General features: G+C 40.6%; 1 protein-coding gene across 1 annotated transcript; it reads left to right on the top strand.

Moving 5' to 3' along the window:
- The first annotated feature begins 1,452 nt into the window (after positions 1-1,452).
- Positions 1,453-25,874, top strand: LOC141802064 (uncharacterized protein C14orf132). The gene is made up of 2 exons (XM_074685473.1): positions 1,453-1,735; positions 24,907-25,874. The coding sequence occupies exons 1-2, from the start codon at positions 1,709-1,711 to the stop codon at positions 25,135-25,137; spliced, it is 258 nt and encodes an 85-aa protein (XP_074541574.1). The 5' UTR covers positions 1,453-1,708; the 3' UTR covers positions 25,138-25,874.
- The last annotated feature ends 360 nt before the right edge of the window (positions 25,875-26,234 follow it).

Here is a 26,234-nt window from a genome sequence, read left to right as displayed (position 1 = left end):
TCTGCAGGCTACAGATATTTAAGCTTGTCATGTTGTGTTTGTCCGTCTAATGTTTTATTGTCAGTCTTTCTATTAGCTATGAACTTGACATGTTGAGTCTGGGTGGGGATGAAGTCCATGGGCTTGCACATGCACCAGTGGCTGCTGGTCAGTCGAGGAGGGGAAGCTCATTATTTTCTGACATACATCATAAATTTGTTTACTTATTTACACGTAAATTCTACCCTCCGTGCCAGCTTGTTAGCAGCTGGAGCTGCTATGTGAGACTACGACAGGCTGTAAGTGTGAGTGGCAGGGGGAGAAGCTCCACAGCTGTAGCTGTAGCTGCTTATTGGTGAAAAGAGAAAATCTTTAAACACAACGCTAATCGTTTTTAAGAAAGGTAAACTCGCTGCGGATCTATAAAGCCTCCGGATCAGTCCAGAACAACTCAGAAGATGCTCCGGTGGAGGGTTATACTTCAAGATCGCTGACTGGCTCATTTCACTGTCAATCAAAAAGGGATTCAGCCTCAGACAGATCATCCAATCATCATGCAGAAGCCCAGCGTCCAGGCCAGCCCACTGCCTCATTGACCCCCAGAGATGCTCAGCATCCAATCCAGTTACCTGTGATAGGTAGCTGAACAAAAGAAAAAGGAATTCTATTACATATTTTGTCAATGAAATGTACACACAGCAGAACATATCACCACTTTTTGGGGGGATATTTTAGGGGAAGCTGAGCTTTCCTTGCAGTCTTAGAGCAATCGCCACTGACATGCACACACATGGAGTCACATGGCACACACTCAACCTTGGACTCAACGCCTTCTTTGGCTCCGTTACAGTTCAGCTGCAGAGGGTTAATGCCCACGTGTTCGAGCAAGGCTGCATGTTCTCCTAGTGTTGTTATTTCATACCTGTTGCAAAGGGGCTCTGGGCAGCTGGTGGCTCCTAGGTTTATCCCATTTCTGTTTGTTTTCCCATATCTAAGTTTGTTTTCTTGTATGTTTTAGAAGGTAACTGAAATGAAATTTCCCCTTTGGCATCAATAAAGTATTCTGATACTGATTCTTTACAATTTGGAAGAAGTATTTTTTGCATTTTTCCAAAACAAAGGACATTGATCAACGTGTCAGGAGTTCAGTTCACATTCTGAGTTTTTCTGTCTTGGGAGCAGCATCACATCCCTACCTTAAGTGCTCCATTGGTAAAGGGCCAATAGAAGAACTGGGGAGATTTATGTTCCACCTGACCCCAGTCTCCCCTACTAACTCTCGTCCTCTCTGCCTTAACTTTAGATCTTTTTTTTCTTGTAGAGTTATAAGCATTGAAAAAATAATTAATAACAGAAAACCACATACTGTGTAACACAGATTTATGTTAAAATCTAATGATTCTCCCTTTTATCTGTCGCCTCTGTGGAAGTTGTCACACCCCCTCTCCCCTCCCTCCTCCCTGCCAGCTCTTTCTTAAACGCTGTTGTCTCACATATTGGGCTCTAACATACACACTCTATCTCCCTCTCTCTCTCTCACACACACACACAAACTGTCTGCACACACAGTCTACATACTGAAGCGCACATGTTGTTCCGCATGTTGAGGACGGAGCATCGTGTCCCCTCCAGCCGGAGCTCCTGTCCTCTTCAGCGGGAGTAGGACAACTGTCGACGCCGCGTCAGGAGCATCAGACGCCGGGGAACTGTCCTGAAAACCCCCGCCACCATGGATCTCTCCTTCATGGCCGCGCAGGTAAAAACCTTCTCACGTTTTTTCTGCTTTTCATCCTCAAAGATGATCGAATGATGCAGGTAACACGGTGAAAACACGGACAGAGGAAAAAGTGACAAAAATAATTAATGTTTAATTACATTTCCAACGAGACATTCACCAAAGCTGAGAGTGCTGTCCGGCAACTTTGCTCTAAAACTTGACTCAGAGTTGAGCTAGAGGCTCTGACTGACTCAGGGAGACTAAAAAGATGACGTCTTTTTTAAACACCTGATCCAACTGTTACACGATGTGTGCACAGGATCAGCTGTTTCTATAGAAATATCTGTGCTGCAAAACCTTTGATCACAGTGGTAATGAAGACGCAGCATAGATCCTGTCGTTATCTTATTGATCATATTGCTTTTCCAAAATTAGACCATGTCTTATTACTTTATCGTGTTATGTTGGACTACCTGCTGTGATCTATTTTCTCTGCACAGTTTTTCTAAGTTTGAATAATCCAAACTTTATTTATTTGTATATAGCTTTAATGTCAGGAAAGCAGAATTGAGCAGGAGGTATTTAGTTTTATCTTCCTGCGAAGCTTCTGTTGAAACAGGACAGATTGCAGACCCACACTTTCTAAAAATACATTAAGATGTTACTGAAATGTTCTTCCTATGAGATGTCCTTTATTTTATTACCCAGTTCAAAAACTAAAAATATTTTTTCATGATTTATTTAAAATGTGTTTACATTTAAGTCGAATTGATGTGACTTTCACACACTTATAATTAAAGTAAAACAGAAAAAAATCTCCAACCAAAACAATCATTTGAAAACAAAGCTTGGGCCTTTTTTATGTTTGCTTGTTTCTTGCTTGTTAAGAAAAAAAATGTGGACCTGATTTCTGATTGTTGAATATTTTATCATGATATCTTTGTATGAATTCTATCTTTTTATCTACCAAAAATATCACATTTTGAAATATAAAGTTCAATACAGTTCAATATCATTTTAAAGTTTCCTTAAATGTGGTAAAACTGAAATGAAATTGGCACATCTGATCAAAATTTTAAGACCAGTTGAAAAATGTTACAAATTTACATTTTGCACTTTTGGATCTTAAAAAAAGATTTTAAGTAGTTTCAAAATGTAAAAAGAAGAAACAAGAGTGACATTTGAAAAAATGGGTGAGCAATTTGGAACAATTTGGAGCATTTTTTCTTCTATTTTGGCTCACTCCCATTTCTTTTGCATTCTGAATCTATTTAGTTATAGGTTGTCCTTACAATTTAAAATATAGAAAATTTCCACGTTTTTGAAGAAATAATTGAAATAACAAGGTTATCATCAATTAAAAAGATGAAATCAGGTGTTCTTGGAAGGGACAGCAGGAAAAACTCACAGATTTAATAAAATAAAAAAAACAGGTTCCACAATCCTGTGTACTGATTTGATGATATTTTATTACTTATTGGTTGCAGAGCTCCAATTCTGACCATGATCAGGGATGACGTTGATGATCTCAAAGGTCCCATATTCTGCTCCTTTTCTGCAGTTTAATATGGATCATTGATGTCTTCATGAAATTGTAGTAACATGTGTTGGTCCAAAAAGCCAATAAATCAAACAGCAGCATTGTTTCCAGGCTCTCATAGCCCCTCTGTTCAGAACGCTCTGATTTAGTGGGCGTGGCCTTCATATGTAAATGAGCCACCGCTGATACCGCCCCGCTCTTCAGTGTCACAGAGAGCGGCGCCACGAGCTGCGAGTGCACAATGTTAAGAAAACAGCGAAGCTCGTTTACCGTAACATTACAGGCTAAAACAACAGGCTAACCGCAGCTAAAGTTAGCATCCTGAAGCTAACACAGAGACAGGGGGGACACAGGAAAAGCTCTTGCATCTGCTCCACAGCACACAGCATTTAAAATACTCACATTTCCAGGGTCTGAGGTTTGTTGGTGGATGGTTGGTAATGCACCTGGATTCAGGACCAGTCTATTTGCTAGCCCTCTGTTGGACTGTCCAAAGTTGGAAAAGCAGTCGGCCGTGAAGTGACTAGCACACTCATGCACAGCTTTACTGAGTGTAGCTGGAACATTTCCTTGATAAATGAACTCTAGATACTTAGTCTTGTCTTCTTCCGAGATGGGAAGCTTGTGCATGGAACTATGTGGCTGTTTACAGCCAAAAACAAAGCAGTGATGGCAGGGGGGAGAGGAGTGGGCTGGGAGGGGGTTTGGGGGTGTCTGCTCCAGTGGACCAATCAGGTCAGACTTGCTCCTGATTGGTCAAAAAAGGGAATCGCTGACGTCGGCAAATCCCCAAAATCCCAACAGCTTCTTCTAGGTCAGGATTTTACATTCACAAGCACTACTAAGTACAGGTTTGGTCATTAAATATCACATATTGTGGTCTGGGAGGAAAACCAAAGACCCACAAATTTCACTAAAAGACTTAATAAAGCGATTTTTGGGTAATACGCAACCTTCAAATCTATCTACAGTTTCTTGTCTTGTAGTTGCTTTAAGTTTAGACAAAAAAATGTTTCAGTTTGTGTTGCCGTGTTAAATTGCAGGACTGCACATAATTTGCCCAGCAACAAGGGAGAGTGGATGATGCATGTGGAAACGTTTATAAACCTCTAGATCAAGAGGATTATCATGTCAAACAAAGACAGTTCACTGTACCAGTCGTAAAGCTCAGTCCAGGTTTCCTGCTCTGATCTGACTGTTGCTCTGCTTACATCACGTTTCAATGGGGCCTGGAACCAGAGCTGGGCTGTTTCGATTTTATTGAACCCAGTTCTGATCTGAAACAGTGATTTTTAGAGTACAGAAAAGTCATGATTACAAGCTTGCCTTTTTTCTAAGTTATAATCTGTCTCTGTAGGATAGATCGAGGAGGATTACTAACCTGAGTTATTCCTGAAGCAAAAGAAGAATAAAGCAAAACCACATTACATGTTCATGTCAGGAACTGGTAAGCAGGAAGAGTATCACGTATCAAACTGCCTGTAACCGATCCCAGTGTGAACAAGGTCTGCACCACTGAAATAATCATGGTCAAGAGCTAGGCGTTATCAGAGTTAGTCCCTTTGGTTAACTTTTAACATGAATGTTTAACAGCAGTTATCAACACCTTTAACTTTGACAAAACTCAGTTATGTTTTGTATCGTTACTTTCACATTACCTGGAGTCACAGCAGAAAAGCAGCAAAGGCAGCAGAAAGCATCACCGCTGAGGTCAGGAGGCGCCAACGTGTCAGTCCTGGGTGAGTTGGCTCAGTGAGCTGGCTAATGTTTGCCAAAATGCCACCAAGAGGAGCCGGTCCTCATCGAGCCAGCTGATCTGGATCTTGATTGACTGTGCCCCTTCTGGCCTGGTTTAGTTCAGTTTCATGTCTGAATTGATGAACAAGTGGAGCCAGTGAATCTATGAGAGCATGACAACAAGGAAGAGAGACTCCATCATATCTGTTGTTTGACTTTTTTTTAAAGAGGGGGTTATTGTTTTCTAAGTCTTTATACAGTCCCTCTGGTACCCCTGCAGTAGGTTTTGTGACTTGCAGCTAAAAAGAAAATCCCTTTTTTCTTCCACTGGTGTTTCTGACCATATGAATATGCAGCAGTAAGAAAATCTGCATACACAACACAGGCATGAAAGCTCAGACTGTGGTTTCTTTGCAAAAGATTTGCTTCTGATTGGGGACCTCGATTGAAATCGACCAAATTCTGGTTTAAAAGGATTGAATCTAGTGTGAACTCCACCTGCTGTTCCAAAATTAGTTACCGAAATAAAAATATATGCTCTCATTTAACTGTCAAGACATAAAATAACAGAAAGAGAGTGCGATAAGATTATTTTTCATTTGCAGCATAGCCTGGATGAGGCAGTGGATGCAGACTGGTCAAACATCTTGAATAGAGCTCATACTGTTTGTATGGTTGGTTGAGTCCACAGCACCAGCCCTGATGAATCCAGCTCCCTCTCGTCACGACTCCCTGATACTGCTGCTGCTCTCCTGTGATTCACATTCAGTCCATGGCTCTGAGTTTGCTGCAATTTAAAATAATTACACTCAGATTAATGTAAGAATATGCATCATGTAAGCACAATATCAGCTGAAAGAGAGAAATTAGATCTTCATTAGGAGGCTTCAAGGTTAAAGAGATGCACGGTTAATGAAGCAGTTTGCTGCAGTTTTTCTCCACGCTAACTTTTTGTCATCATTGTGGGGGTTGATGGGAACTCTGTGGCTCATCTTCTGTTATGAAACCTGCTAAAGTGACATGTCGGCTGCACCTTAATGAGTGCCGCAGAGTAAAGTTCACGACACATAGATTTATAAACTGTATTCGTCAGCAGGAACACTAAACTTTTTCTGACACTGAAAACAACAGTCTGAGCCGTCACTTATTGTCTCCATGGATTTTGTCTCACTTATGACACACACAGTGGCTGTTACTTTAACAACATTTAAGGCTGACATACTTTCTGAACATTTAAAGAGGAGGTATTCTGCTTTCCCAAATTTTGAACATGGACCTACAGTAACAATGCAGAATGTTCAGATTAAATGTGTGCTGATTTTTAAACCTCTTCATATTCATATAGAAATCCCTGAATCTGTCTGTGAACACATCGAAAATCTCTGTTGTAGAAACCTTAACGAGACTTGCTGAAGTGATGATATCATGTTTTAAGGGTGGGCCTCAAACACCAAGGTCAGCCCATATCTCTGCCAGCCAATCAAAATTACGGAGTTTAGGAGTGTTTCACGTTGAGTAAAAGCACACAGCGTGTTAATTGACAAAAATGACCTAGCATGTCACAGCAGTACAACTGCAATGATCCAGTACTTAAAACACAAACATGTTGGGCTCATCGATGACGAGCCGAGGAGCTCAACAGCAGTAAGCTACAAAATCCCACATACACCCCTTGTATATGTTGAGAAATGCATGGTATGTCTTTTAGGACTCATTTGGTCTCACTATTAAATCATCACCCCAGTTGAAAACCACTTGGAGTTCATTAATCCAATGTTAGCATTAGCATTAGCTGCTACAGATAGTGGTAGGGCAGAGAGGGTGAACTGTTTGACCTACAGGGAAAAAGATTGAGGACACATTTTTATTTATTTGCCTTTTTGGCCACTAAGTTCTTAATCTGATGACATAACAATATATTATCTGTCGTTTGTTTAACTTTTTAAATTAAGCATCTGGTCAGCTTAAAATTTGTTCAAATATGTTGTTTCTTTGTTTATATCTTTAAGCAAACAATAGTCATCAACTAAAATAAAAACTCATGTTTGGTTTTGCGAATTTTCCTGTTATGCATTTGATCCGTTTTTTTTTTTGTTTGTTTGTTTTTAATCGATTAATCATAAATTTAATCGTCAGAGTAATTGCTTACTTAAATAATTGGTAGTTGCAGCCCTACTGAAATAAGAATTTTCTAAAACATCAGTAAGAGAAAAATAGGGATTTCTGAGCCGTAAATAATATTCAAAGCTAAAAAAAAAAAAAGAAATCAACCAACTAGGGCTGCACAATAAATTGTTAAAAGATCAAGATCTTGATTCACACAAATATGTGATCTTATTCCTAAACACACATGATTCTTCAGCATTTATTTCACAGGTTTCATTGTTAACAGATGCCTCTGAAACACAGCACTGCTGCTGCCAGCTGCAGTTAACTGAGTAAAGACTGAAAGCTGCTTATGCTGCTTAATTGACCAGCTCAATAGATGGACAGAAAACTGATTTAGAATTTTTCACTTTAAGGTTTATTTAGAATCACTGAACACATAGATAAATATACATTACTCTCTCAAATGAGATTGAATAAATTCAACAGGTCATACATCCACTATTGCACTAAAACAACATACAAAATATAGCGCTGGCTTGATGCTAACATCTATGGTAAATTGCATTGATATGCTACCGTTCAGCATACAATAGTAAAACTTCGGCTTCAGAATAGAATTTCACTTTCATCACAGAAGCATGGCACAGTTACTCTTTGTAAACAACACTGAAACCTCTAAATGTCAGATTAGTTGTAGGCAAATGTTTTCTGGACAGGAGGATAAAAGAAAAGTTACGTGCAGGCTCATGGCTGACAGGATAACTACGTACAGCTCAGTGCTATAACCACTTTGAGACACTAGATGGCCTACTTCAGTCAATAAAATACGTCAAAACAACACATTGGCGTCACATGATGTGCGATTTTTACTTTTTTTTCATTTATTTATGTCTGGAGATCTCCAGACCCATTGGCTAATTTATTATATATTTAGATAAAAGCTAGGGTTGTCATTTTAACGCGTTAATTGGATTAATTAATTACACCGCAAATTAACGAGTCATAAAAATTAACGCAGATTAATCTGGATCCCAAACCCGCGAGGCGTTCAAAGACGCACTTATTTTCAAATGTCTAGCATTTACAAACCGTTTGTCCTACATGAAAAAAGTGGTATTCTCGTCAAATTTTCAAATTTCCGACGGTCCCTGAATGTATCACACCTAGCAACATGCTAGCAACTATGCTAAGAGAGAGCGCTGTTAAGGGGACTGCCGTCCACTTCTCGTTTATTCACACGTCCTTTTTGAAAATCTACAGAAAATCAACCGTTTGCTCTAGCTCAATTCTGTAAAAAACAGGTAATTTTACACTCTCTACTGCATCAAACAAGCCCTGAATGATCAAAAAATGTATTGTATTTAAATCTAAAGAATTCTTTGAAAATTTCCTTCCATCTTCTTGGTGTCATGTTTCAGCTTGGGGCTGCTCTGCACCAATGAGCAACAGTTTGTGTGTTCAGAGCATGTTAAACTGAAAATACTTCACTTTTCTTTGATCCAAGACCTGAAAAAAGTGTTTTGTACATAGTTCCTCACAGTTTTTAGCCTTTAGCCCTGGTTTTCCTGACCTCATAGAAGTATAGAAGTTCATATTGCAGTGAAAATTGAGTCCACATCGAGTGAAAATGTGACAGAAGCAAAAACTGTCCTAAAAATCAAATCAGCTTAACTTAGGTGCAGGACTGTGTAGATTTCGTAAAGATAGAACCATAAAACTTTTTTCATTTGTTCCTTATGCCTCAGGGTACCTAAAAATGTGTTGTATATATTCCCACCTTATTTTTAAATGTTTTCTAATGTAATTTTAATGCCCTGGAATTCAAATTCTTTATTTTGGGACCTTAAGCAGATATGAGATTAAATTGCGATTAATTAGATTAATTAATTACAAATCCTGTAATTAATTAGATTAATTTTTTTAATCGCCTGACAGCACTAATAAAAGCTTAATGTAATGTTGTTGACTGAAAACCTGTAAAGCCTACTTCTTGTACGCAGAATATGCACAAGAGGAATTTATGGAATCAATTAATAATCTGATTGATTAAGGCATCGATATAGGTAAAATCTTGTCAATACCAGAGAATGACCATTTCAGAGTTGATTTTTTGTTTTCTTAAAGTTTGCCATAAACACCTTGTGAAAAGAATCATGCTAGAGAATCGTGATCTCAGTTCTAAGTAAACAAAAAACATGATGCAAATTTTTTCCAGAATTGTGCAGCTCTGCCACCCACTCTTTAACATTATGTTTCAGTCTTTATTGCTGGTATCAGATGAAGGATGTATAAAGAATAAACCCTGGCTTCGTTATGGAACACCGACCCTCTTTAATGTATTATTCGTCTCCGTCTCAGAAACAGAAGCTTTTGTTGTCCTGGCAGTCTGGTTTAGAGACCTCTGTGGATAAGTGAGTGTGTGGTGCAGAAGAAAAACAGTGAGAGTGAAATTTACTGAACTTTAAAATCCAAACACGTTTGCAGCTTGATACAAAAACACAGTTTGGCTCTCTTTTGCTCATTTGGCTGAGGGATGCATTACTCACCTGTTCAAATGAAGGCTTGAAGTTGTGTTAAATTCAGGGTGTGAGGTGAAGTGTCGCCTCAGATAATTCAGTCATTGAGCTGAACTTGTGGGCTGTGTTTGTGGTGCTGGACTCTTGCAAAGATATTTTCATGTAAATAATCGACAAAGAATCTGTCTTACTTTGCATTCCTTGCAAATTATTGGACAAACAAGACGTCTGAGCTTCAGGCTCAGCAAAATGCAAGAACTTTTTATTGATGTGTTTGCATGAGTTATCAGACATCTGTGTCACAGTTTGTCAGAAAGTAGATTGTGTTTGGCAGCTATGTATAGATTTCAGGGATATTGTAGCTTTTTTTCTGTGGAGATGGTCTTAAACCCTGAAAACATCAAGATAAGGATACATAAAACTAGAAATACACAGTTTACAAACCACCCCCTGTATATTAAAATCTGAGTAAAGATGCAAAATCAGGTTTCTGTTGAAAGATACAAACACCACTTTACAGAGTTGGCCTCAGTCCCTGTCCCTGTTCCTGCGGCCCTGACCGGCTGGAGGTGGCCTTGTCTTTATTAATGGTTTTGGGCCTCCTGCCAGCAGCCTCGTCATACCTGAACAGGAACTGTGTGTGAGAGGGGGTAAGAATAGTTCCTCTAAGCGCTGCGCGAGCAGAGCACAGGGGTGAGATGTGAGGCTGCAATAATGAGAGGCTGTTAGATCTGATTGTCCTTTAGCTCTGAGTGTTTGCCTGTGGAGGCGCCGTGAAGCAAAATGAGCTTTAGATCTTTGGTAAAAATTACTCTGTGAAATTTATGTCTCATCATGACTTCAGACCAAAGATAAAAGCTTCGTCTTCATCCATGATTACAGATGATATTCCCTCGTCTCAGTTTACTCTGGATCTGTGTTGTCTTGGTTTTGATGCTACCCCATTTTCTGATTTCATTTTTAATCACTAAAATGTGTTTGGCTGGAACAGAAAGCAGCGGGACTTTTGGATCTTCAGCAAATACCCCCTGGCATCAAACATGCTTTATAGAGCGAATCAAGAAAGTATATACAGTGCTCTACTTTCCCACATTTTGATATGGAACAGCCAGATTCTAAAATGCCAAAAGACACATGAACACATTTTCTCTGATCGAGCAGCAGCTCTGAGTACTTCTGGTTGAAGTCCTGAACTTTCACAAAGGTGCTTTTGTCCCCTCTGTCTGTGTTTTCTCTGCCTGCTCTTTGATGCTGTTGAAAACTTCAGATACTCAACTGTGTTCCTGACTTCTCTGTCCCCAAAAAGTCTCTTCTTCAGCCGATGTCTGTTGTTGTGATTCTTGTTTACAACTTTATTTCTCTGTTTTTGTTCATTTTAGCTGGTGCTTTAAACTTTTAGAAGCTTGGAGCACTGAGGTTTATTTAAGCCCTGTGCACGTTCAGGCTCTTTCCAAAGACAAACTTGACTTCTCTGGTAATTGCTTGTCATTCTTTTTCAATCATTAAGTTATTCTTGAAATGGTTCAAGGACTTAAGTGCTCACTTGTTCAAAAGATTAAATCAGGTGAAGAATAAACTTGAAATGGAAACTAACTTATTCCTCAGATAACTTTTGCATATTTTTTCAAAGTAACACAAGAAAAAGAGAATTTGATTCTGTTGCAAGTGGAGGGAAATGTTTGCTCTGAGATTGCCCCACAGCAGAAAAATGTGTTATTAATCAGCAAATCAAAATTCATTTATTTAAAAAACTTGAAAAGCATACAGGAATAGGTTTCAGAATTGTAAAAAGAAAATGAGCAGTAATCGCTGCGTTTGAGGTGTGTTGTCTGAGGCTGTTTTCCAAATCGCCCACTACACTAGCAGTGCCAACTGATTGTGGCGAATTTCAGAATGTAGTAGTCAGTAGGCCTACACGAAAACTTGTAAAATCTGCAGTTTGCCAAAACCCCCGGATGTCCTACACTGAAAAAAATGTTTTGTTGAATTAACTCAATTTTATTAATTTTAGCAGTTGCACGCAATATCTTTATCTAGATCTAGATCATTTATTTAATCTTAATGTACATGTTATCTTTAAGTTATTTCAAATTAATAACATTCATTGTTGTAACTCAAATACACATAGTAGATTTTACTCAAATTTCTTAAGAGATCACAACTAAACCCATGTTCATCAAACTAAATTGTATTGAGTTATTGAATTGACTCATTTCAAACTGTGAGTGAGGAGGGAGTGCAGTGGATATTAGACTCAGCTGTACATTAAGATGTTAACCGGCCAAGGGCACTGGTTTTCTGTGCTCCACATGGCATGGACCGTGTACCTTAAAGCATGTTTAATATTTTATATGTTAATAAATGAGATGTGTTGATGGGCTAAAATTATGATCAGAAATGACAAACTGGATTTGTTTTCAGTTATATTCAAATTACCTTTACTGAGAGAGTATTTTAATTGGAGCCCTCACTGTAGTGGGGCACAGACAGCCGTGCAGCCAGGACAAGCAGCCTATGCCGTGGAGCACAGCCAGGTAGCCAATGCTGTAGAGCACAGACAGCCAGACAGCTAGCCAGCGCAGTGGAGCACAGACAGGCAGCTGGTCCATGCCATGGAGCACAGACACACTGTCCCCGTGTGGTAGCTTAATGTGCATCAGGGTCTCATATCCACAGTGTTCCCTCCTCACCCATGGTTTTCCTTTTGGGTTTTGCAGATTATTAAGTTGAAACAACTTTAAATTTTATGTTGGATTAATGCAAAATATTGATTTGAGAAAAATTAAAATGTTTAATTTATTTGACTAATTAAGTTGTGTTAATTGAACTTGTTAATTTCATTTCAAAGAACTTAATTTAGGTGTTACCGATTGAAGCAATTCATTTAAGTTGGTCCAACTACTTCTTTTTATTACTTCACAGAAAAAAATGTTTTGTTGAATTTACCCAATTCTATTAATTTTAGCAGTTGCACTCAATATTATTTAATTTTAACGTACATGTTATCTTTAAGTTATTTCAAATTAATAATATTCGTTGTTGTGACTCAAATACACATAGTAGATTTTACTCAAATTTCTTAAGAGATCATAACTAAACCCATGTTAAATAATTTAACTTCGTCCAACTACTTCTTTTATTAGTTGTAGCAACACAGAATTTCATGTTGATATGATCCACAAAAATACATTGGAAACCTTAACTTAAATATTGAGTTGGATTGATTAAAAAAATTACATCACTTCAACTGATCCCTTTTTACAGTGCAGGTTATCCTCTGGCTCTGCTCTCTGATGAATAGGGCCTATTGCACATTACTGCCACCTCCTGCTCTGGAGAGGTGTTGCAGATGGGATTCCTACCTAAACCAGTTAGGTTGAGTTAACATAAAGTGATCTAGTTGTTTTAACAATTTTGACATCATGCTGAAACAACATGATTTAATCATGTTTAACCACTGAACATGAAATAATCTAGTAGAAGCTACATGTTTTATTTATGCTGATTGAACAAACACCAATGTTCCTTTTTTGAGTGTGATCCAGGAAAATGTCTCAGTACGCAACAGACCAGTTAATCTGGCAGGAATGCAAACAAATAATTGATTATTGATTAATTGTCGATAAGAAATAACTCGATTAAATAAATTAGTTGCAATTAATCACGTTTTTTATCCGTAAATCAGGTCTATGCCTCGATATTTTTTTATGTGACAGGCTTAATAACCATATCCATCTAATTCAAATGAAGTGATGCCATTTGTACATTATCACGTTCCACCCCCACTGTGTTCACAGACACACAAACACATGCGCACATTTACACACAGACCAGTAAAGATGCAACACTCGCTCTCCTTAGTTTGAAAGTTTGTTTTGCTTCTAACAGACAGTGCACTTATTTTTTTTCATGTTTCAAGTAGCCATAAAGAAGCCTTGTCATTGCATTGTTCCATCTGTGAATTTGTTGTTCCCTGCTCTTAAGAATAACATTTTATTAGGGAATATGATTTACATTTTCTCTCATAAGAAAGATAGCATTTTGGTAGAAAGGAACCTGTTGATCAGAGGAAAATTCAGCTTCTCAGAAAATTTTCCTCTTATTAATTAATTAATTGATCATTGATCAATAAGATGAAACAATTATCAATTAATGAATTACTCAATAATTTGCATCCCTACTGTCTGGTATAATGTTTCACACAATGCACGGTGCTAACACTGTGTGTCTATGCAAGTGGTAGGCTTAGGTGAATTATCACCATCTACTGGAATGAGTCAGCATTATAACTACAACACAACAACTCTAAAGTGAGTGAGGTGGAGGTGTTTACTTCTACAAATTCATTAGCCCATATAAACCACTTATTCACTTTTTTAAACAATACATGGATTTTATAGAAGTGGTTTCTCCATCAGCTGTTAAAAGTAAAACTCCCTTCAAGATTTATATTTAGTAAATGATATTACTTAAGGTCTAAGATTAAACACTCTTCCTCTCGTGCTGCTCTTTAAGCACCTGAAAGCGAGTGAAAGTCAAGCCAAGCTTCACTCTCATAAAAAAAAAAGCTTCATCTGTTTGGTGTTTCGTTTCACTTTGATTGTGTTTTACTTCCTTTGTGCTACCTCTACTGTCGTAGCTGCTTTGTTTAGCTGTCACTTATGATCATCTACATGTAGTTGCTTGCGCACTGAGCACTTTGTGATTGGCTGATGTAACCACGCTTACCTTTGCCCAGAAACGTCCCGGTACAACCAAAACATCAACATACAGGCAGAGGAGGGAGTTGAGGCAGACACAGACACACATACGTTTCGAGACCCAGACGACTGAGCAGGAATTTTTCCTGTAAAAATTAATATTTTATTTTTTTAGTAAATTCCTGCAGACTCTACCTTTAAAGACATCTGGGCTTTGCTTTCCAGAAACAAGTTAACGATAACAAAGGAAATAGTTCTGGTATAAACTGGTAGATACTTAAATGGATCTGAGACCATGTTTGACTCGTTCTTCCTCTTCAGAGTCATGTGGTTTTCATACAGTGCACAGACACCAGCTTGATTTAAAAACACAGGATACTCATCCTTTAACAGAAGATAGATGATCAGTGAAGTAACCATCCTTTTGTGTGTCCTCATCCCATTTTTCATGCTCTGCCAAGAAGTGACTTAAGGCTGGCATCTGTCACCAGCTGAGTATCACCCAGCGCTGATCCTCAGCCATCTATCAGTGGGTCAGCTCTAAATGAGGATAAAGGATCTAAAATTGGCTGCCACAGGAGAAGTAGTACCATCAGAGCTTGCTGTATCAAACAGAAAGCTAGAGGAGGCACCCTGACTGGGAAAGGAAACCATCTGCTCACTGCTTCAGCTCCAAAGAAAAAGAATTCAGCTTCTCCTCAGCTTTAGGAAAGAAATACTGATGAGTCAGGCAGCTTACCACAACGTGCGACAGGCGCTGAATATCCGGCAGCATTTAAAACCTCACATTTTAAACCTCATCGGAGAATCAGTGGAGCTGAATGTCTTCTTTGACTCTCTGAATACCTGTGATGGGTGACTCCTGCTGGGGAAGTGACAGCTGGTGATATTACAGTCGGTGAAAAGATAGAAATCCAATTACTGCGTGGTGTGTTTTAAAATGAGCTTCAAGAGGCTGCAGATGATTCAGCGCTTATCATGGTGTGTTTTAAAATTTGCATATGGAAACTGGAGGACGAGCTTGAGATAAGGCAGACACTGAAGCTTTTCTGTCGTTTAGATGAAGGTTTGAAGTCCATCTCAGGAAACACCGTACAGCTGCTCTTTGCATTTTTGCAGATCAGTGTGTCAGCTTTATGATCCCACCATTAACGTGTTGTTGTGAGCAGACTCGCTAACAACACAAATAGAGCTTTAAAGTTATATGTTTACAAAATAACACTCACAGAGAGATTGTTTTCTACTTTCCTCATCCCTCTGAGCTGGTGGTTACCCATGATGAGGGTATTAGCATTTGCATGTTGAACTAATACCTGCCTCTGAAAACTCAAATCAAATTTGCTCAAGAATGCCAAGGAGAATCTGTCATGATTGTGATCCAATGAGTTTGTCATCGCACTGTAGAGCACTGCTGTTTGACCCTCAACTGTCCCTGGTGAAGGACTAAAACGGTTACGATCACAGTTCTCGCGTCTTTCAGCCAACATTTTGTAAACTGCTGTTGTAGACTCAGAAAATTTAAATTAATGTGTTTAGTTATTATAATCCTGATATCACCACCTTAGCTTTGTTTGGGAAGACTTTCTCTCCTGCCACCTCTGAAACAGTCTATCCACCAGCTGGATCAAGAATTGGTTATACTTTTGTGAGCTTTTGTTCAAGCAGTGGATATAATTGACCTTTGGCTAAGTCCCGCCCTCAAACACAATGAGCCAATCACAGTGGGTATAGCCAGTCCCATACATCTGGATATTCTCTGCCCTGACTCCAATTGAATTGCAGTAAGTCAGTGTTCATTTAAGTCATGGGATACATGCAACTCCCATACAAGGTATCGTGAGAGGCTGGGTGATTAAAGGTGGAGTCTGCAGGATTTTCCTAAAAAAAAAAAAAAATAGAATGTCAACTTTTACAGGAATAATCCTGCTAGATTGTCTCCTACAGGTAGGGATGGGTACTGATTCAGGTACTTTTGTAGGTACCAACCAAATTTTGTCTGGGTACTGATTCATGTAAAATCAAAAGGTACCATGTTTAGGTACCTAAATGCATCCTTGTGACTGTGAGGGAGTGGAAGAGTAGGAGATTTTTAATGCTGGACATGAACACAGCATTGCGAGGTTATATACTGAAGAATAAATATATTAAATTGAAAAATATAAATATTTTATTATTAAACAAATTGATATTTTTTACCACATAAACACACAAAAGTGCTGAAAATTGGTACTGTTGAGTACTGGTACTGATTGCCAGGTACCAGGCATCGGTACCATATCGTTTCAAATGTGAAAGGTACCCATCCCTACCTACAGGCCTCTGTACATGTGTGACTGCCTCAACCCCCTCCTCTGCCTGAATGTTGATGTTTTGGTTGTATTGGGGCATTTCTGGGCAGAGAGTAAGCATGGTTACATCAGCCAATCACAGGGCACTCAATGACTATGTGACTTTACATGTTCATAAAAGCAAGTGGAAGAAGCTATTCATGGCAGCTATGATGGTGGACGTAGCACAGAGGAAGAAAAACAGGACCGAATTGAACTGAAATGTCAAACAGATAAAGCTTTTTCCTAAACGAGGGTGAAGCTTGGCTCAACTTTACTCACTTTGGAGAACTTATAGAGCAGCATGGGGCGAAGAGCGGCGTGAGTTGGTTTTCTACTAGCCAGGTATGTGTCAAATACCTGTGAATACCTTGCGCTGTCACGTCAAGTCAAGTGCACGACTCTCAAGTCACTCCCACATAGAAATCCAATACTACATGTGGTTGCTGGGCAACAGTGGAGATGTTATGGATAACTTCTGTATTCCCTCTAGATGTGTCTGAGCTATGCGTAGCCCCGTTTCCTCCAAGCAGTTCAGTTCATCCGTGTATGGTTCACATGTTTTGGCATTTCCGCTGACTTACCCCAGACAGGTTCCCACATAACCAAGTCAAGCCGTCCCACTTTTTTTGAGACCCAACCCCAAAACCGATCCAACCCCAGAAGGTGGAGCTACTGCAGTCTATTCATTGGTTGAAGCGGCCGCTGTATTTCTCCTGGCAGCACACAGTCTTTTCTAAAACAAACATGATTGTGCCTTTAACAAAGAGCCACATGCCAATCACAAAGAAGAGGAATTGCTGGATGTCCTCCAACGCTGCTCTTTGTTTACTGTGTCGCATTTTTCCTCTGTGTTCTGATGTCATGCTACTATAGCATCACGCTACCACAAGTGATGCAGCTACTGGCTTACAGCTTACACGCTGCCTACCACAAGGGGGCACTGTTGGCTGTGGAAACGCAAACAGGACCATGCTTCACCAATCCAACCCATACCAAACCTGATACTGATCCAAACCGGACTGCTTGGTGGAAACTGGGCTCATGTCTCAACATGGACATCTTAGACACATCCAGAGGGAGCTGAGAGGAGAACTGCTGCTGTCAAAAAAAGTCAGTTGAGATGGTTCGTGCATCTGATCAGGATCCTCCTTGGCTTCTCTTTTAGGAGGTTTTCTGGGCATGTCCAACTTGGAAGAGACTCAGGTTAGACCAAGAGCTTCCAGGATGGGCCTAGTAACAGCACTGACTCCTCCTGGAAATGTTGCTGCGGGAGAAATGTCTGTTTACTTTCTCTGCCTTCTGCCTTCCACAAGCTGGCCCAGATAAGCCACAGAAAAAGGATGGATGGATGGATGGATGGATGGATGGATGGATGGATGGATGGATGGATGGATGGATGGATGGATGGATGGATGGAAAGTCTCAGTTTTGGATGAAGCTGCTTTTGTGGGAACAGAGTCAGGACAACAACACGTACCTGTTGAAATATTTAAATCCAGCTCTGTAGCTCCAGTCTGTCAGAACAGAGGAGCTCATCAGGTGAAATCTCTGATCTCAGGGAACAAACAGCAGCTGTACACTGACTCTGCAACAGAACACAGAGCATCGCTCCTCGTGTTGGCTGCAGGCGATACACACAGGAACAAATAAACCACACAGAGCACTAAAACCCCTCATGACTGTTATCCAACACAGAGCTTATTTGTTGCCCATAGCAACATCAAGATGTTCAGCCTGAGCCACATATGCTCAGTGAAGAGCTCTCAGAGTCCGTATCAGACCACCAGCAGACAGACTGTGATATGCAAACACTGTGGGATGGATGCTCCTTCAGTGGCAGCGTGGTGAAGTAATCTGCTCGTTTATCTTCTCAGTGGAGACGTTTAAATGGTGGAGAAATCATCTTTCACTGAAGTGTTTAACCTAAAGAGAGAAGAGAGGCTGTGTTCATAAATCTCAGACCCTCTTACTCAGAAAAACTTTTTATTTTGAGCTGTGGTTAGGGCTGGGAGATTAATTGGAAAATAATCCAAACTGACAATTAGAGCGAGATAATCGTGAATTTACAGAAATCAAGGTAGAAGGTTCAACTAATTGTGATTTTGATCAACCAGCCCCAGCTGTGGTGTCTGTTAGCTGTTCACGTTTTCACAGCTGGTTGATTTCATCATATGAAACTACAACAGACCTCAAGAAGCACAGTAGTTGGAGGCAGGTGTTTTGGGGAGAGATGTTGGGACTTTATCTTTACAGCTGCAACAATTAGTCTGCATAGTAAATTACAACAGCTATACATTCATTGATTTAGCATTTTAAGATCCACATGTTGTGTTATCATTTTTATTGTTGTTGTCATATCGTGAAATAAACATGCCGGACAGGAAATGCTGATCGGTACCTTCAGTTCACTGCATTAGGTGTTGTGTTATTGGAAAAAAGATCGGAAAAATACCTTCACGTCTCTGCATCTCCAGTTTAGACAGCCTGACAGCTCCTGGGTTTTAGTGCCTGATGATTTGATTGAGAGCAATAATACATAAATCATAAATGACTTTTTAAAAATGAGGACATTCATCCGATGGAGCTCACAATGCACCAGCGTAACAACTGCACTTGCTTGTTACCTGCTCACATGGTACAGGGCTGGCCAATCAGAGGCGAGAACCTAGCTCAGTGTTAACATACTGAAAACTTGAAAAGCACATTCAACAGATGTAAGTGTTAGACAATCTCTATGTCATTTGCCAAGTCATCTTTTTAATTATTTGAATTTAAAGGAAGAGAAATGACGTCAACATTAGGGGTGGGGAAAAATTGATTATTAATTAATTGCGATTTTGTTATGATTGAGTATTAATCAATTATTAAATTTTCAAAAATCAACTTTTGTTTGCAATATTCTATTTTGTAAAAATGTTGTCCTGCGGTCAATGGAAGTTTAATATCAAGGGTGCATTCCCAATTCGTCAGTGGTCATGTAGCGTGGCGTGTAAAAAAAAATGGCAGTAACTAGTCAACAACCAACTTACCCAGTTTCATCTGGGCTAAAAGTGAGTTTGTGATTCATTTTGTTTTTCATGGCAGGAGCTTTAAACATGTAGACAGAACGCACGCCGTCTGTCAACTTTGCCACTCAAAACTGAAATACTACGACAATACTAGTGACTTGAGGGCTCACATTTCCTGCTTCCTCCCGGAGGAGGCAGTGTGAATTAAAAATGACCACCTGAGGCCTGTCATTCCACAGAATTAACATACTTCTCACCAGTATCGTGCGGTGAGGTCCATGACAAGGGAGGCAGGCAGCCCGCTAACGTTGAAATTTCTATATGTGTGTGTTATATATACGGTGCACTGCTCATATTTGCTAACACAAACTGTTATTGGCCAGCCCTGCTCCTTTAACGTGGTGACAGTTTGTGCTGTGTGTGTGTGTGTGTGTGCGCGTGTGTGACAGCAGAAGGAGAGACGATCTGAGTGCAAGCATGGTGTGTGTGGGGCGGGAGTACATTATTTTGGTCTTTGTTTCCTCAATACATGTGCAGTTGTGCACAAGGTGCACCTTTTTTCCTCCTCTTTAGTCTTTTCTTTCACATTGGCCGGGACTCCTAGACACCGGTTACCAGCAACGAGCCAAGTAAATAAACGTTAATCAGCTTTCCCAACTACGGTTCGGAGAAAGACGAAAGACTGAAGTCCCGGAGTTTACAAGACGAAATGCCAATTAAAACCCGAAACATACGTTCACCTGCATTTCTACAGGATTTACATCACAGGAGAAAGAGCAAAATACGAACAAAAATAACCTGTATCTCAACAACACAAGAACACAGGCCAGACACCTCCGGTATACTCTATGAAACGTCTTCACTAACAAACTATCGCGAGACCGCAAAGAGGGTGCGGTATTACAACCTGCGGAGGCAGAGAAGCGCTGTGCCTCATCGATGCCCACGTTAATCAGTGTGAGACCTTAGTACGCATGCCTGAAGCTGCAAAACGTTGTGATTTCAATTTACAATCTCTCTAGTACAAGCATGAAGCCAACGCGAAACGCTGTCCGTCCCCTCTGTTAGCCTCCCTCATATTGACAAATCAGCAATTTCCTTTTTTTATTTTTTTGATTATGACAAATTGTATACGAACAACTGAAAAAAGAAATATTTTTATAAAAAAATATATATATATATTTTTTTTTTCTTGTTAGCCTAGGGGAGGCACTGCCTCCCCTGCCTCCCCTGACCGCACACCACTGCTTCTCACAAAATGGCAAAACTTCCATCAGGCTCAGAGGAACCAAGTAAATCGCATCTTCTTCAGTATCTTGTTTCATTGCCAAAGATATGAGGCCATACCGTATGGTAGAAAACCATGGCTTTTGTAGATGATTGGTTACATGGTTTTCAGTATGGAGCCAAAGTGTGTGATACCATCCCAGAGCTTTTTCACACACAAGCCAGTCCCAAGTATTTATGAGGAAACAAAGTTTTTAGTGCTAGAGTCTCTCAAGTCTTCTCCAAGGGCAGCAATATGTGACTCTGACAGCTTAGTATGTCAACAGTGAGAGAAAGCTAACGTGTGCTTCAGACAAGAGCTATGGATGATAGCCACACAAGTTTCTCAAATCTGTGGTGAATGAGTGGGGGATAGAGACACACGACCTGGTTCTTGTCACTGACAAGGCTTCAAATATGAACCTGGCTGCAGAGCTTTGCAACTTTCTACATGTCCGGTGTTACGCTCACACCCTTAACGTTGCCTGCCAACGAGCGCCGAAGCTGCCCACTGTAGCCTGACTGATGCATCGAGTCAGACGGATCGCCGCCTCTTTTGTAAACAGTCATCTTAACCTGTGTGATAAAATTGTAGATTTTAATCCAGTATAAAATTGTCATGAAAAATGTTTGAGGCCTTTTTTTGAGGAAGTTAACAACATATGAGAAAGCTGGGCAGCTTGATCCAGACATCCCCAGCAGTGTTTTTCCAGATCCTTCTGTGGGGTTCAAAGTTTTCTCGAGGCCATATGGGATACAAATCCACCACCCCACTCTGAGTTCAACAGGGGTCTGCTTCCACTTTGACATGTGGCCAGAAAAGCACCAAAAGGAGGCACCTCACAGTCTGATCAGATGGGTTAAAACAGCCCCGATGCATGCTGGGTTACCAGGCTCGAGACAGCAAACAAAATCACATCACCTGCAAAATTCATGACTTTTACCCTCACAGCTGAACCGACACGTTCTGCCCAGACTGATCCTCTTTACTTTAACCACTAAAGTCTGAGATCTTTAAATAGATCCTACATTCTGTTTAAAGAAAATACTTATGGATGTTTGCAGCAGTGTGAGCATGTCGCGGCTGTGGCAGTGATGGATGGAGGACTCAGCAACTGAAAGTAGGTTATAAATTCAGGTGGTGTTTCCAGGTCTGTGTGGAGTCTCTCTGGGCTGCTGAAGCCCACAAATTACAGGCTGAGTCTTGGCAACAGGATGATAAATACAGCTCTCAGTTTGTCATACACATGTTCAGGCCAGAAAAGGAAGTGACAGAGTCTGTGGGGCTTTTATAAATACTCCTCTAACCCAAAACCTGCAGCTGAAATATTCTGTCAGAAAAACATCCTCAGAATCGACCCGATGAAATCACCGTCACAGCAGCAGCAGCTATCTCCTCCTCCCGTCCTCTTTAACCTTTTCAACACAATAAAAAGCAGATGGTTCATCAAATTCAATTTTATTTGGCAACAGACAATATAACAAGCTGAGAGGTTGTCAGTGGGGTTTTAGTTGAGTCACCAAACCTTCAATTCAAGTCCAGTAGAGGAGCAGCTATTATTGACATATTTTGATACAGTTTGATAGTTTCACAAGGAGACGTGTATAAAGTAGCAGGTCAGGTAGGAGGACTTCACTCAGGGTAAGGTGAGCGGCTTTTTACCAGGAGATGTTAAAGGCGGACGTTATAATCTACTCTACCTGCGGCCAGTTTGCTTTTGAGGTTTGTTTTAGCACATTGACAGGGTTTAATCACCGCTATAAATAGATTTTAACTATATCCTGTTGGTGTGTCTGGAGATTTAAATGGGCACTGCGCATCTGTTGATGAGGGGACACATTAATCAGTTCTGCTGCTGCAGGAAAACTTCAGGTGTCCAATAAACTCGAAAAAACAGCCCCAGCCCAACCTCTATCAATCAGGGCCTGTATTCACAAAGCTTCTTAAGCCCCGTTTCCACCAAGCAGTTCAGTTCGGTTCTTCCCAACACACATTTTGTGGAGTTTCCACTGGCTAAATTATCAGGACAAATTTTTGGGACCCTTCTGTTGAGGTGCCAGACATACTGATCTCACCCCAAAAGGTGGAGCTAGAAACACTGTAGACCATTTATTGGTCAAAAGAATTTTCACCTACCGTGCTTCAGCAGTGTCTGTGTGTCTCCCAAGCGGCAACCTCCGGTCTAAGAATATGAGACAATGCTGGAGTGCTAAAATCTGCTGTTTCTCCAGTGTCCGCTTGAGGCTGGCTCTGGAAGTACTGGAACACACCAAGCCACAAAAAGCTGTTTTCAAAGCAGAAATTCACCTATTTACAGTAGAGGTCGACCGATATGGGGATGCGGATGCCGAAGCTTTCCAAATTTGGGCAGCCGATGCCGATATACATAGCCGATTTTTCCAATTTGATATTCAGGCCGATTGTTAAATAAATATATATTTATCACATTTTTGTGAAACGCAGCAATTTCTGAGCAACTAAAAGAAATCTATTACAACAAGTCGTGTCCAGTCCTCTGAACATTTATTCAGCTTTCAAAACAATGAAATATTTTGCCTGAGTAAACACACAATGTAACAAGCAGTAGTAAACATTCACACTCTTCTTAAAATGTCAAAAAAAGAAATTTAAACTTATTAATGTAATTTGAACAAAAGTATGTAATGTATCCAAGTGGTTCCACAAGTTTGAGGTGCTCATCTTTTTTGTGACTGATCAAAAATTGCGTCATTTTATACAACGGATCAAAAATCGTCTTTTTAAAAGAAAATACGGCCGATGGCTGATAGAGACAAATGTCCAAATATCGGCCCGATACATCGGCCAGCCGATATATCGGTCTACCTCTAATTTACAGCCTGGTTCAAAAAACGTCTCCTGTCTGAGTTGCTAATTTTACTATTGGTACACACTGTATGTGGGGTGAATTTTTTCCTAACTCTGCCGTTATTAAGGTTATAAAGATCACGAGCTCACCCAATCAGAGGCAGAGCTCAGCGTCACATGACCAACAGGTGCCGTATAGTTGTACTCAAAGCCCTTGCTACTACCAATATGGCTGCGATAGCGGATGTACAGTACTTCATATTCCGTTTCAGAAACAGACGGGTGATGTCGTGGAGATTACATCTATGTTTCATACAGTCTATGATTTCTCCCCCTGGCACACACCTTTTCTGAAACAAAGCTTGATTGTTCTTTGTAACTAAGAGCCACATTACATTCACAAAGACGACAAATTGCTAAATGTCTTCCATTGTTGCTCTTTGTTTACTGTGTTGTGTTTTTCTTCTTCATTGAGTTTTTTAGTGGGGTACACTGTGCAGATACAGGACGGGGGGGGGTGTTTCTCGCTACACAGCACAGCGGCAGTGGGGGGGGGGGGGGGGGGGGGGGGGGTAGTCTGAGTCTCCGTACAGTCTATGCTCGCTACACAGTACAGTGCGCATGCACTGGGACTGGGTCACACAACCGTTAGCACGGCCATGGCAGGCAGCCAGACACACAATGCATGGCGCACAGAGAGAAAAAATATATGCATCTTGCCTTTACCTCTGAGGCCGGGACAAACAACGTCCCGTATGGGACGCGCCTCTTTTGGCTCAAATACGGGACGTCCCGGCTAATACGGGACGTCCCGGCTAATACGGGACGTCCCGGCTAATACGGGACGTCCCGGCTAATACGGGACGTCCCGGCTAATACGGGACGGTTGGCAACCCTAGTGGCCATCAGCATCTGGCTTACACGGCACCTATCAAGAGGGGGCACGGTTGGCTTTGGAAACACAAACAGGATCAGGCAGTAATGATCTAACCCGTACCAAGCTGTACTGATCTGTACCGGACCACTAGGTGGAAACAGGGCTTAAGTCCTGGACTTGAGTTCTACCACACCAGCTGAGCGTAGATTTTTTTTGTGTGTTTATAAGTTAAAACTCAAATGAACACCTGTGGCTGTCGGTGATGTCATCAGCCTTGTTGTCTGCTTTTTGTGCTCACAGATTCCAATGATGACCGGCGCCTTCATGGACTCGTCTCACCACGATGACTACAGCACCGACCACTCTTTGTTCAACTCCTCTGCCAGCGTCCACGCCGCCTCCATCGCTGCTCACAGCCAGCCCGAAGAACCCCAGCCCCTGTCCAGGGACGCCATCTGGCTCTGGATCGCCATCACCGCCACCATCGGGAACATTGTGGTTGTGGGCGTCGTGTACGCCTTCACTTTCTGAATGTAGCGGCACTGGGCTGAGTGTTGGGAGGAGCGTGGGATGTAATTTGTGAACAGCAATGGGCTGTTGGAGTACAGTCTCTGCCGGGAGATGACTCATCAAATGGAGTTTCCTCACATCAGTGAAATTACCCCGCAGTCATCAGAGCACTTGAGTGATAATGAACCTCTGCCGGAGAAGAGTGGGGAGTGGAAAAACTTTAGACTGCATCTTTCTCAAAGGAGATAGATCCTCTGTGCAGACATGATGTACAAATATCTCAATTTCTCTTTGTGTTGGTGTTTTGAAGCTTTGTTTCTCCTGGAGTGGCCTACATGTACTTTGTGAAGATGTTAGAGCATTTTGCTGCTTGAAGAGACAGGGTTTTGTCAGTGTGTGTGTGTGTGTGTGTGTGTGTGTGTGTGTGTGTGTGTGTGTGTGCTTTTCTAATTTCGCGCTAGTGGACCTGTTGTTGCGGCACCAACAGGGGACGTCCTCTATGTGACGTGCTTTTATTAAATCTGCTTTATTCTTGTATTTAAACCAGATAGATATGGACCAGTCCTGCTTTGTTGATGTACTATGAAGGTCCTCTGTTGGCACTATATGAATATGTGTGTGTGTGTGTGTGTGTGTGTGTGTGTGTGTGTGTGTGTGTGTGTGTGTGTGTGTGTGTGGGTTTGAATTCTGTTTGTGTGTTTGACAGTACACAGCTGTAAACTAGAGTAGATGCTGTTTTTATTTATAAATTTATGAAAAGTATTCCTTCTAAAACAGCAAATGCAAACATTTCAATCTCTATTAAACATTCCTTAGAATCCTCACATGTTTCTTGTTTTTTTTAACTGTGATCTAGATGGAGGCAGATTTAGGATTGATGAAGATTTGGGGCTAAGCTCAAAGAAGTGATGGAATTTTTTAACATGTGCAAAAAAATTGATGCTTTTTATAAAAATGTTTCGGCATCTCAGCTTTACAATTCTGACCATCTTACAGCAGACAACAAGCTTGTATTACACTTATAAATTAATATGCTCTAATGAAGCAAAAATAATACTAGTAATCAGCAACATCAACGATATCACTCACAGTTAGCTTCTGACTGAAGCCACCTCAGA

The sequence above is a fragment of the Halichoeres trimaculatus genome, unplaced genomic scaffold (genome assembly GCF_033239565.1).
Source record: "Halichoeres trimaculatus isolate MK-OKI-2021-1 unplaced genomic scaffold, fHalTri1.1 fHalTri1_scaffold_13, whole genome shotgun sequence".
In the NCBI taxonomy this organism is placed as follows: Eukaryota; Metazoa; Chordata; class Actinopteri; order Labriformes; family Labridae; genus Halichoeres; species Halichoeres trimaculatus.
This window is presented reverse-complemented; position numbering and strand designations above follow the sequence as displayed.

Excerpts from the sequence above, each read along its gene's own strand:
- LOC141802064 (XM_074685473.1), top strand. The coding sequence starts at position 1,709 with ATGGATCTCTCCTTCATGGCCGCGCAG. Across the intron at positions 1,736-24,906 it reads TCTCCTTCATGGCCGCGCAG|ATTCCAATGATGACCGGCGC; the intron begins GTAAAAACCTTC and ends TTGTGCTCACAG.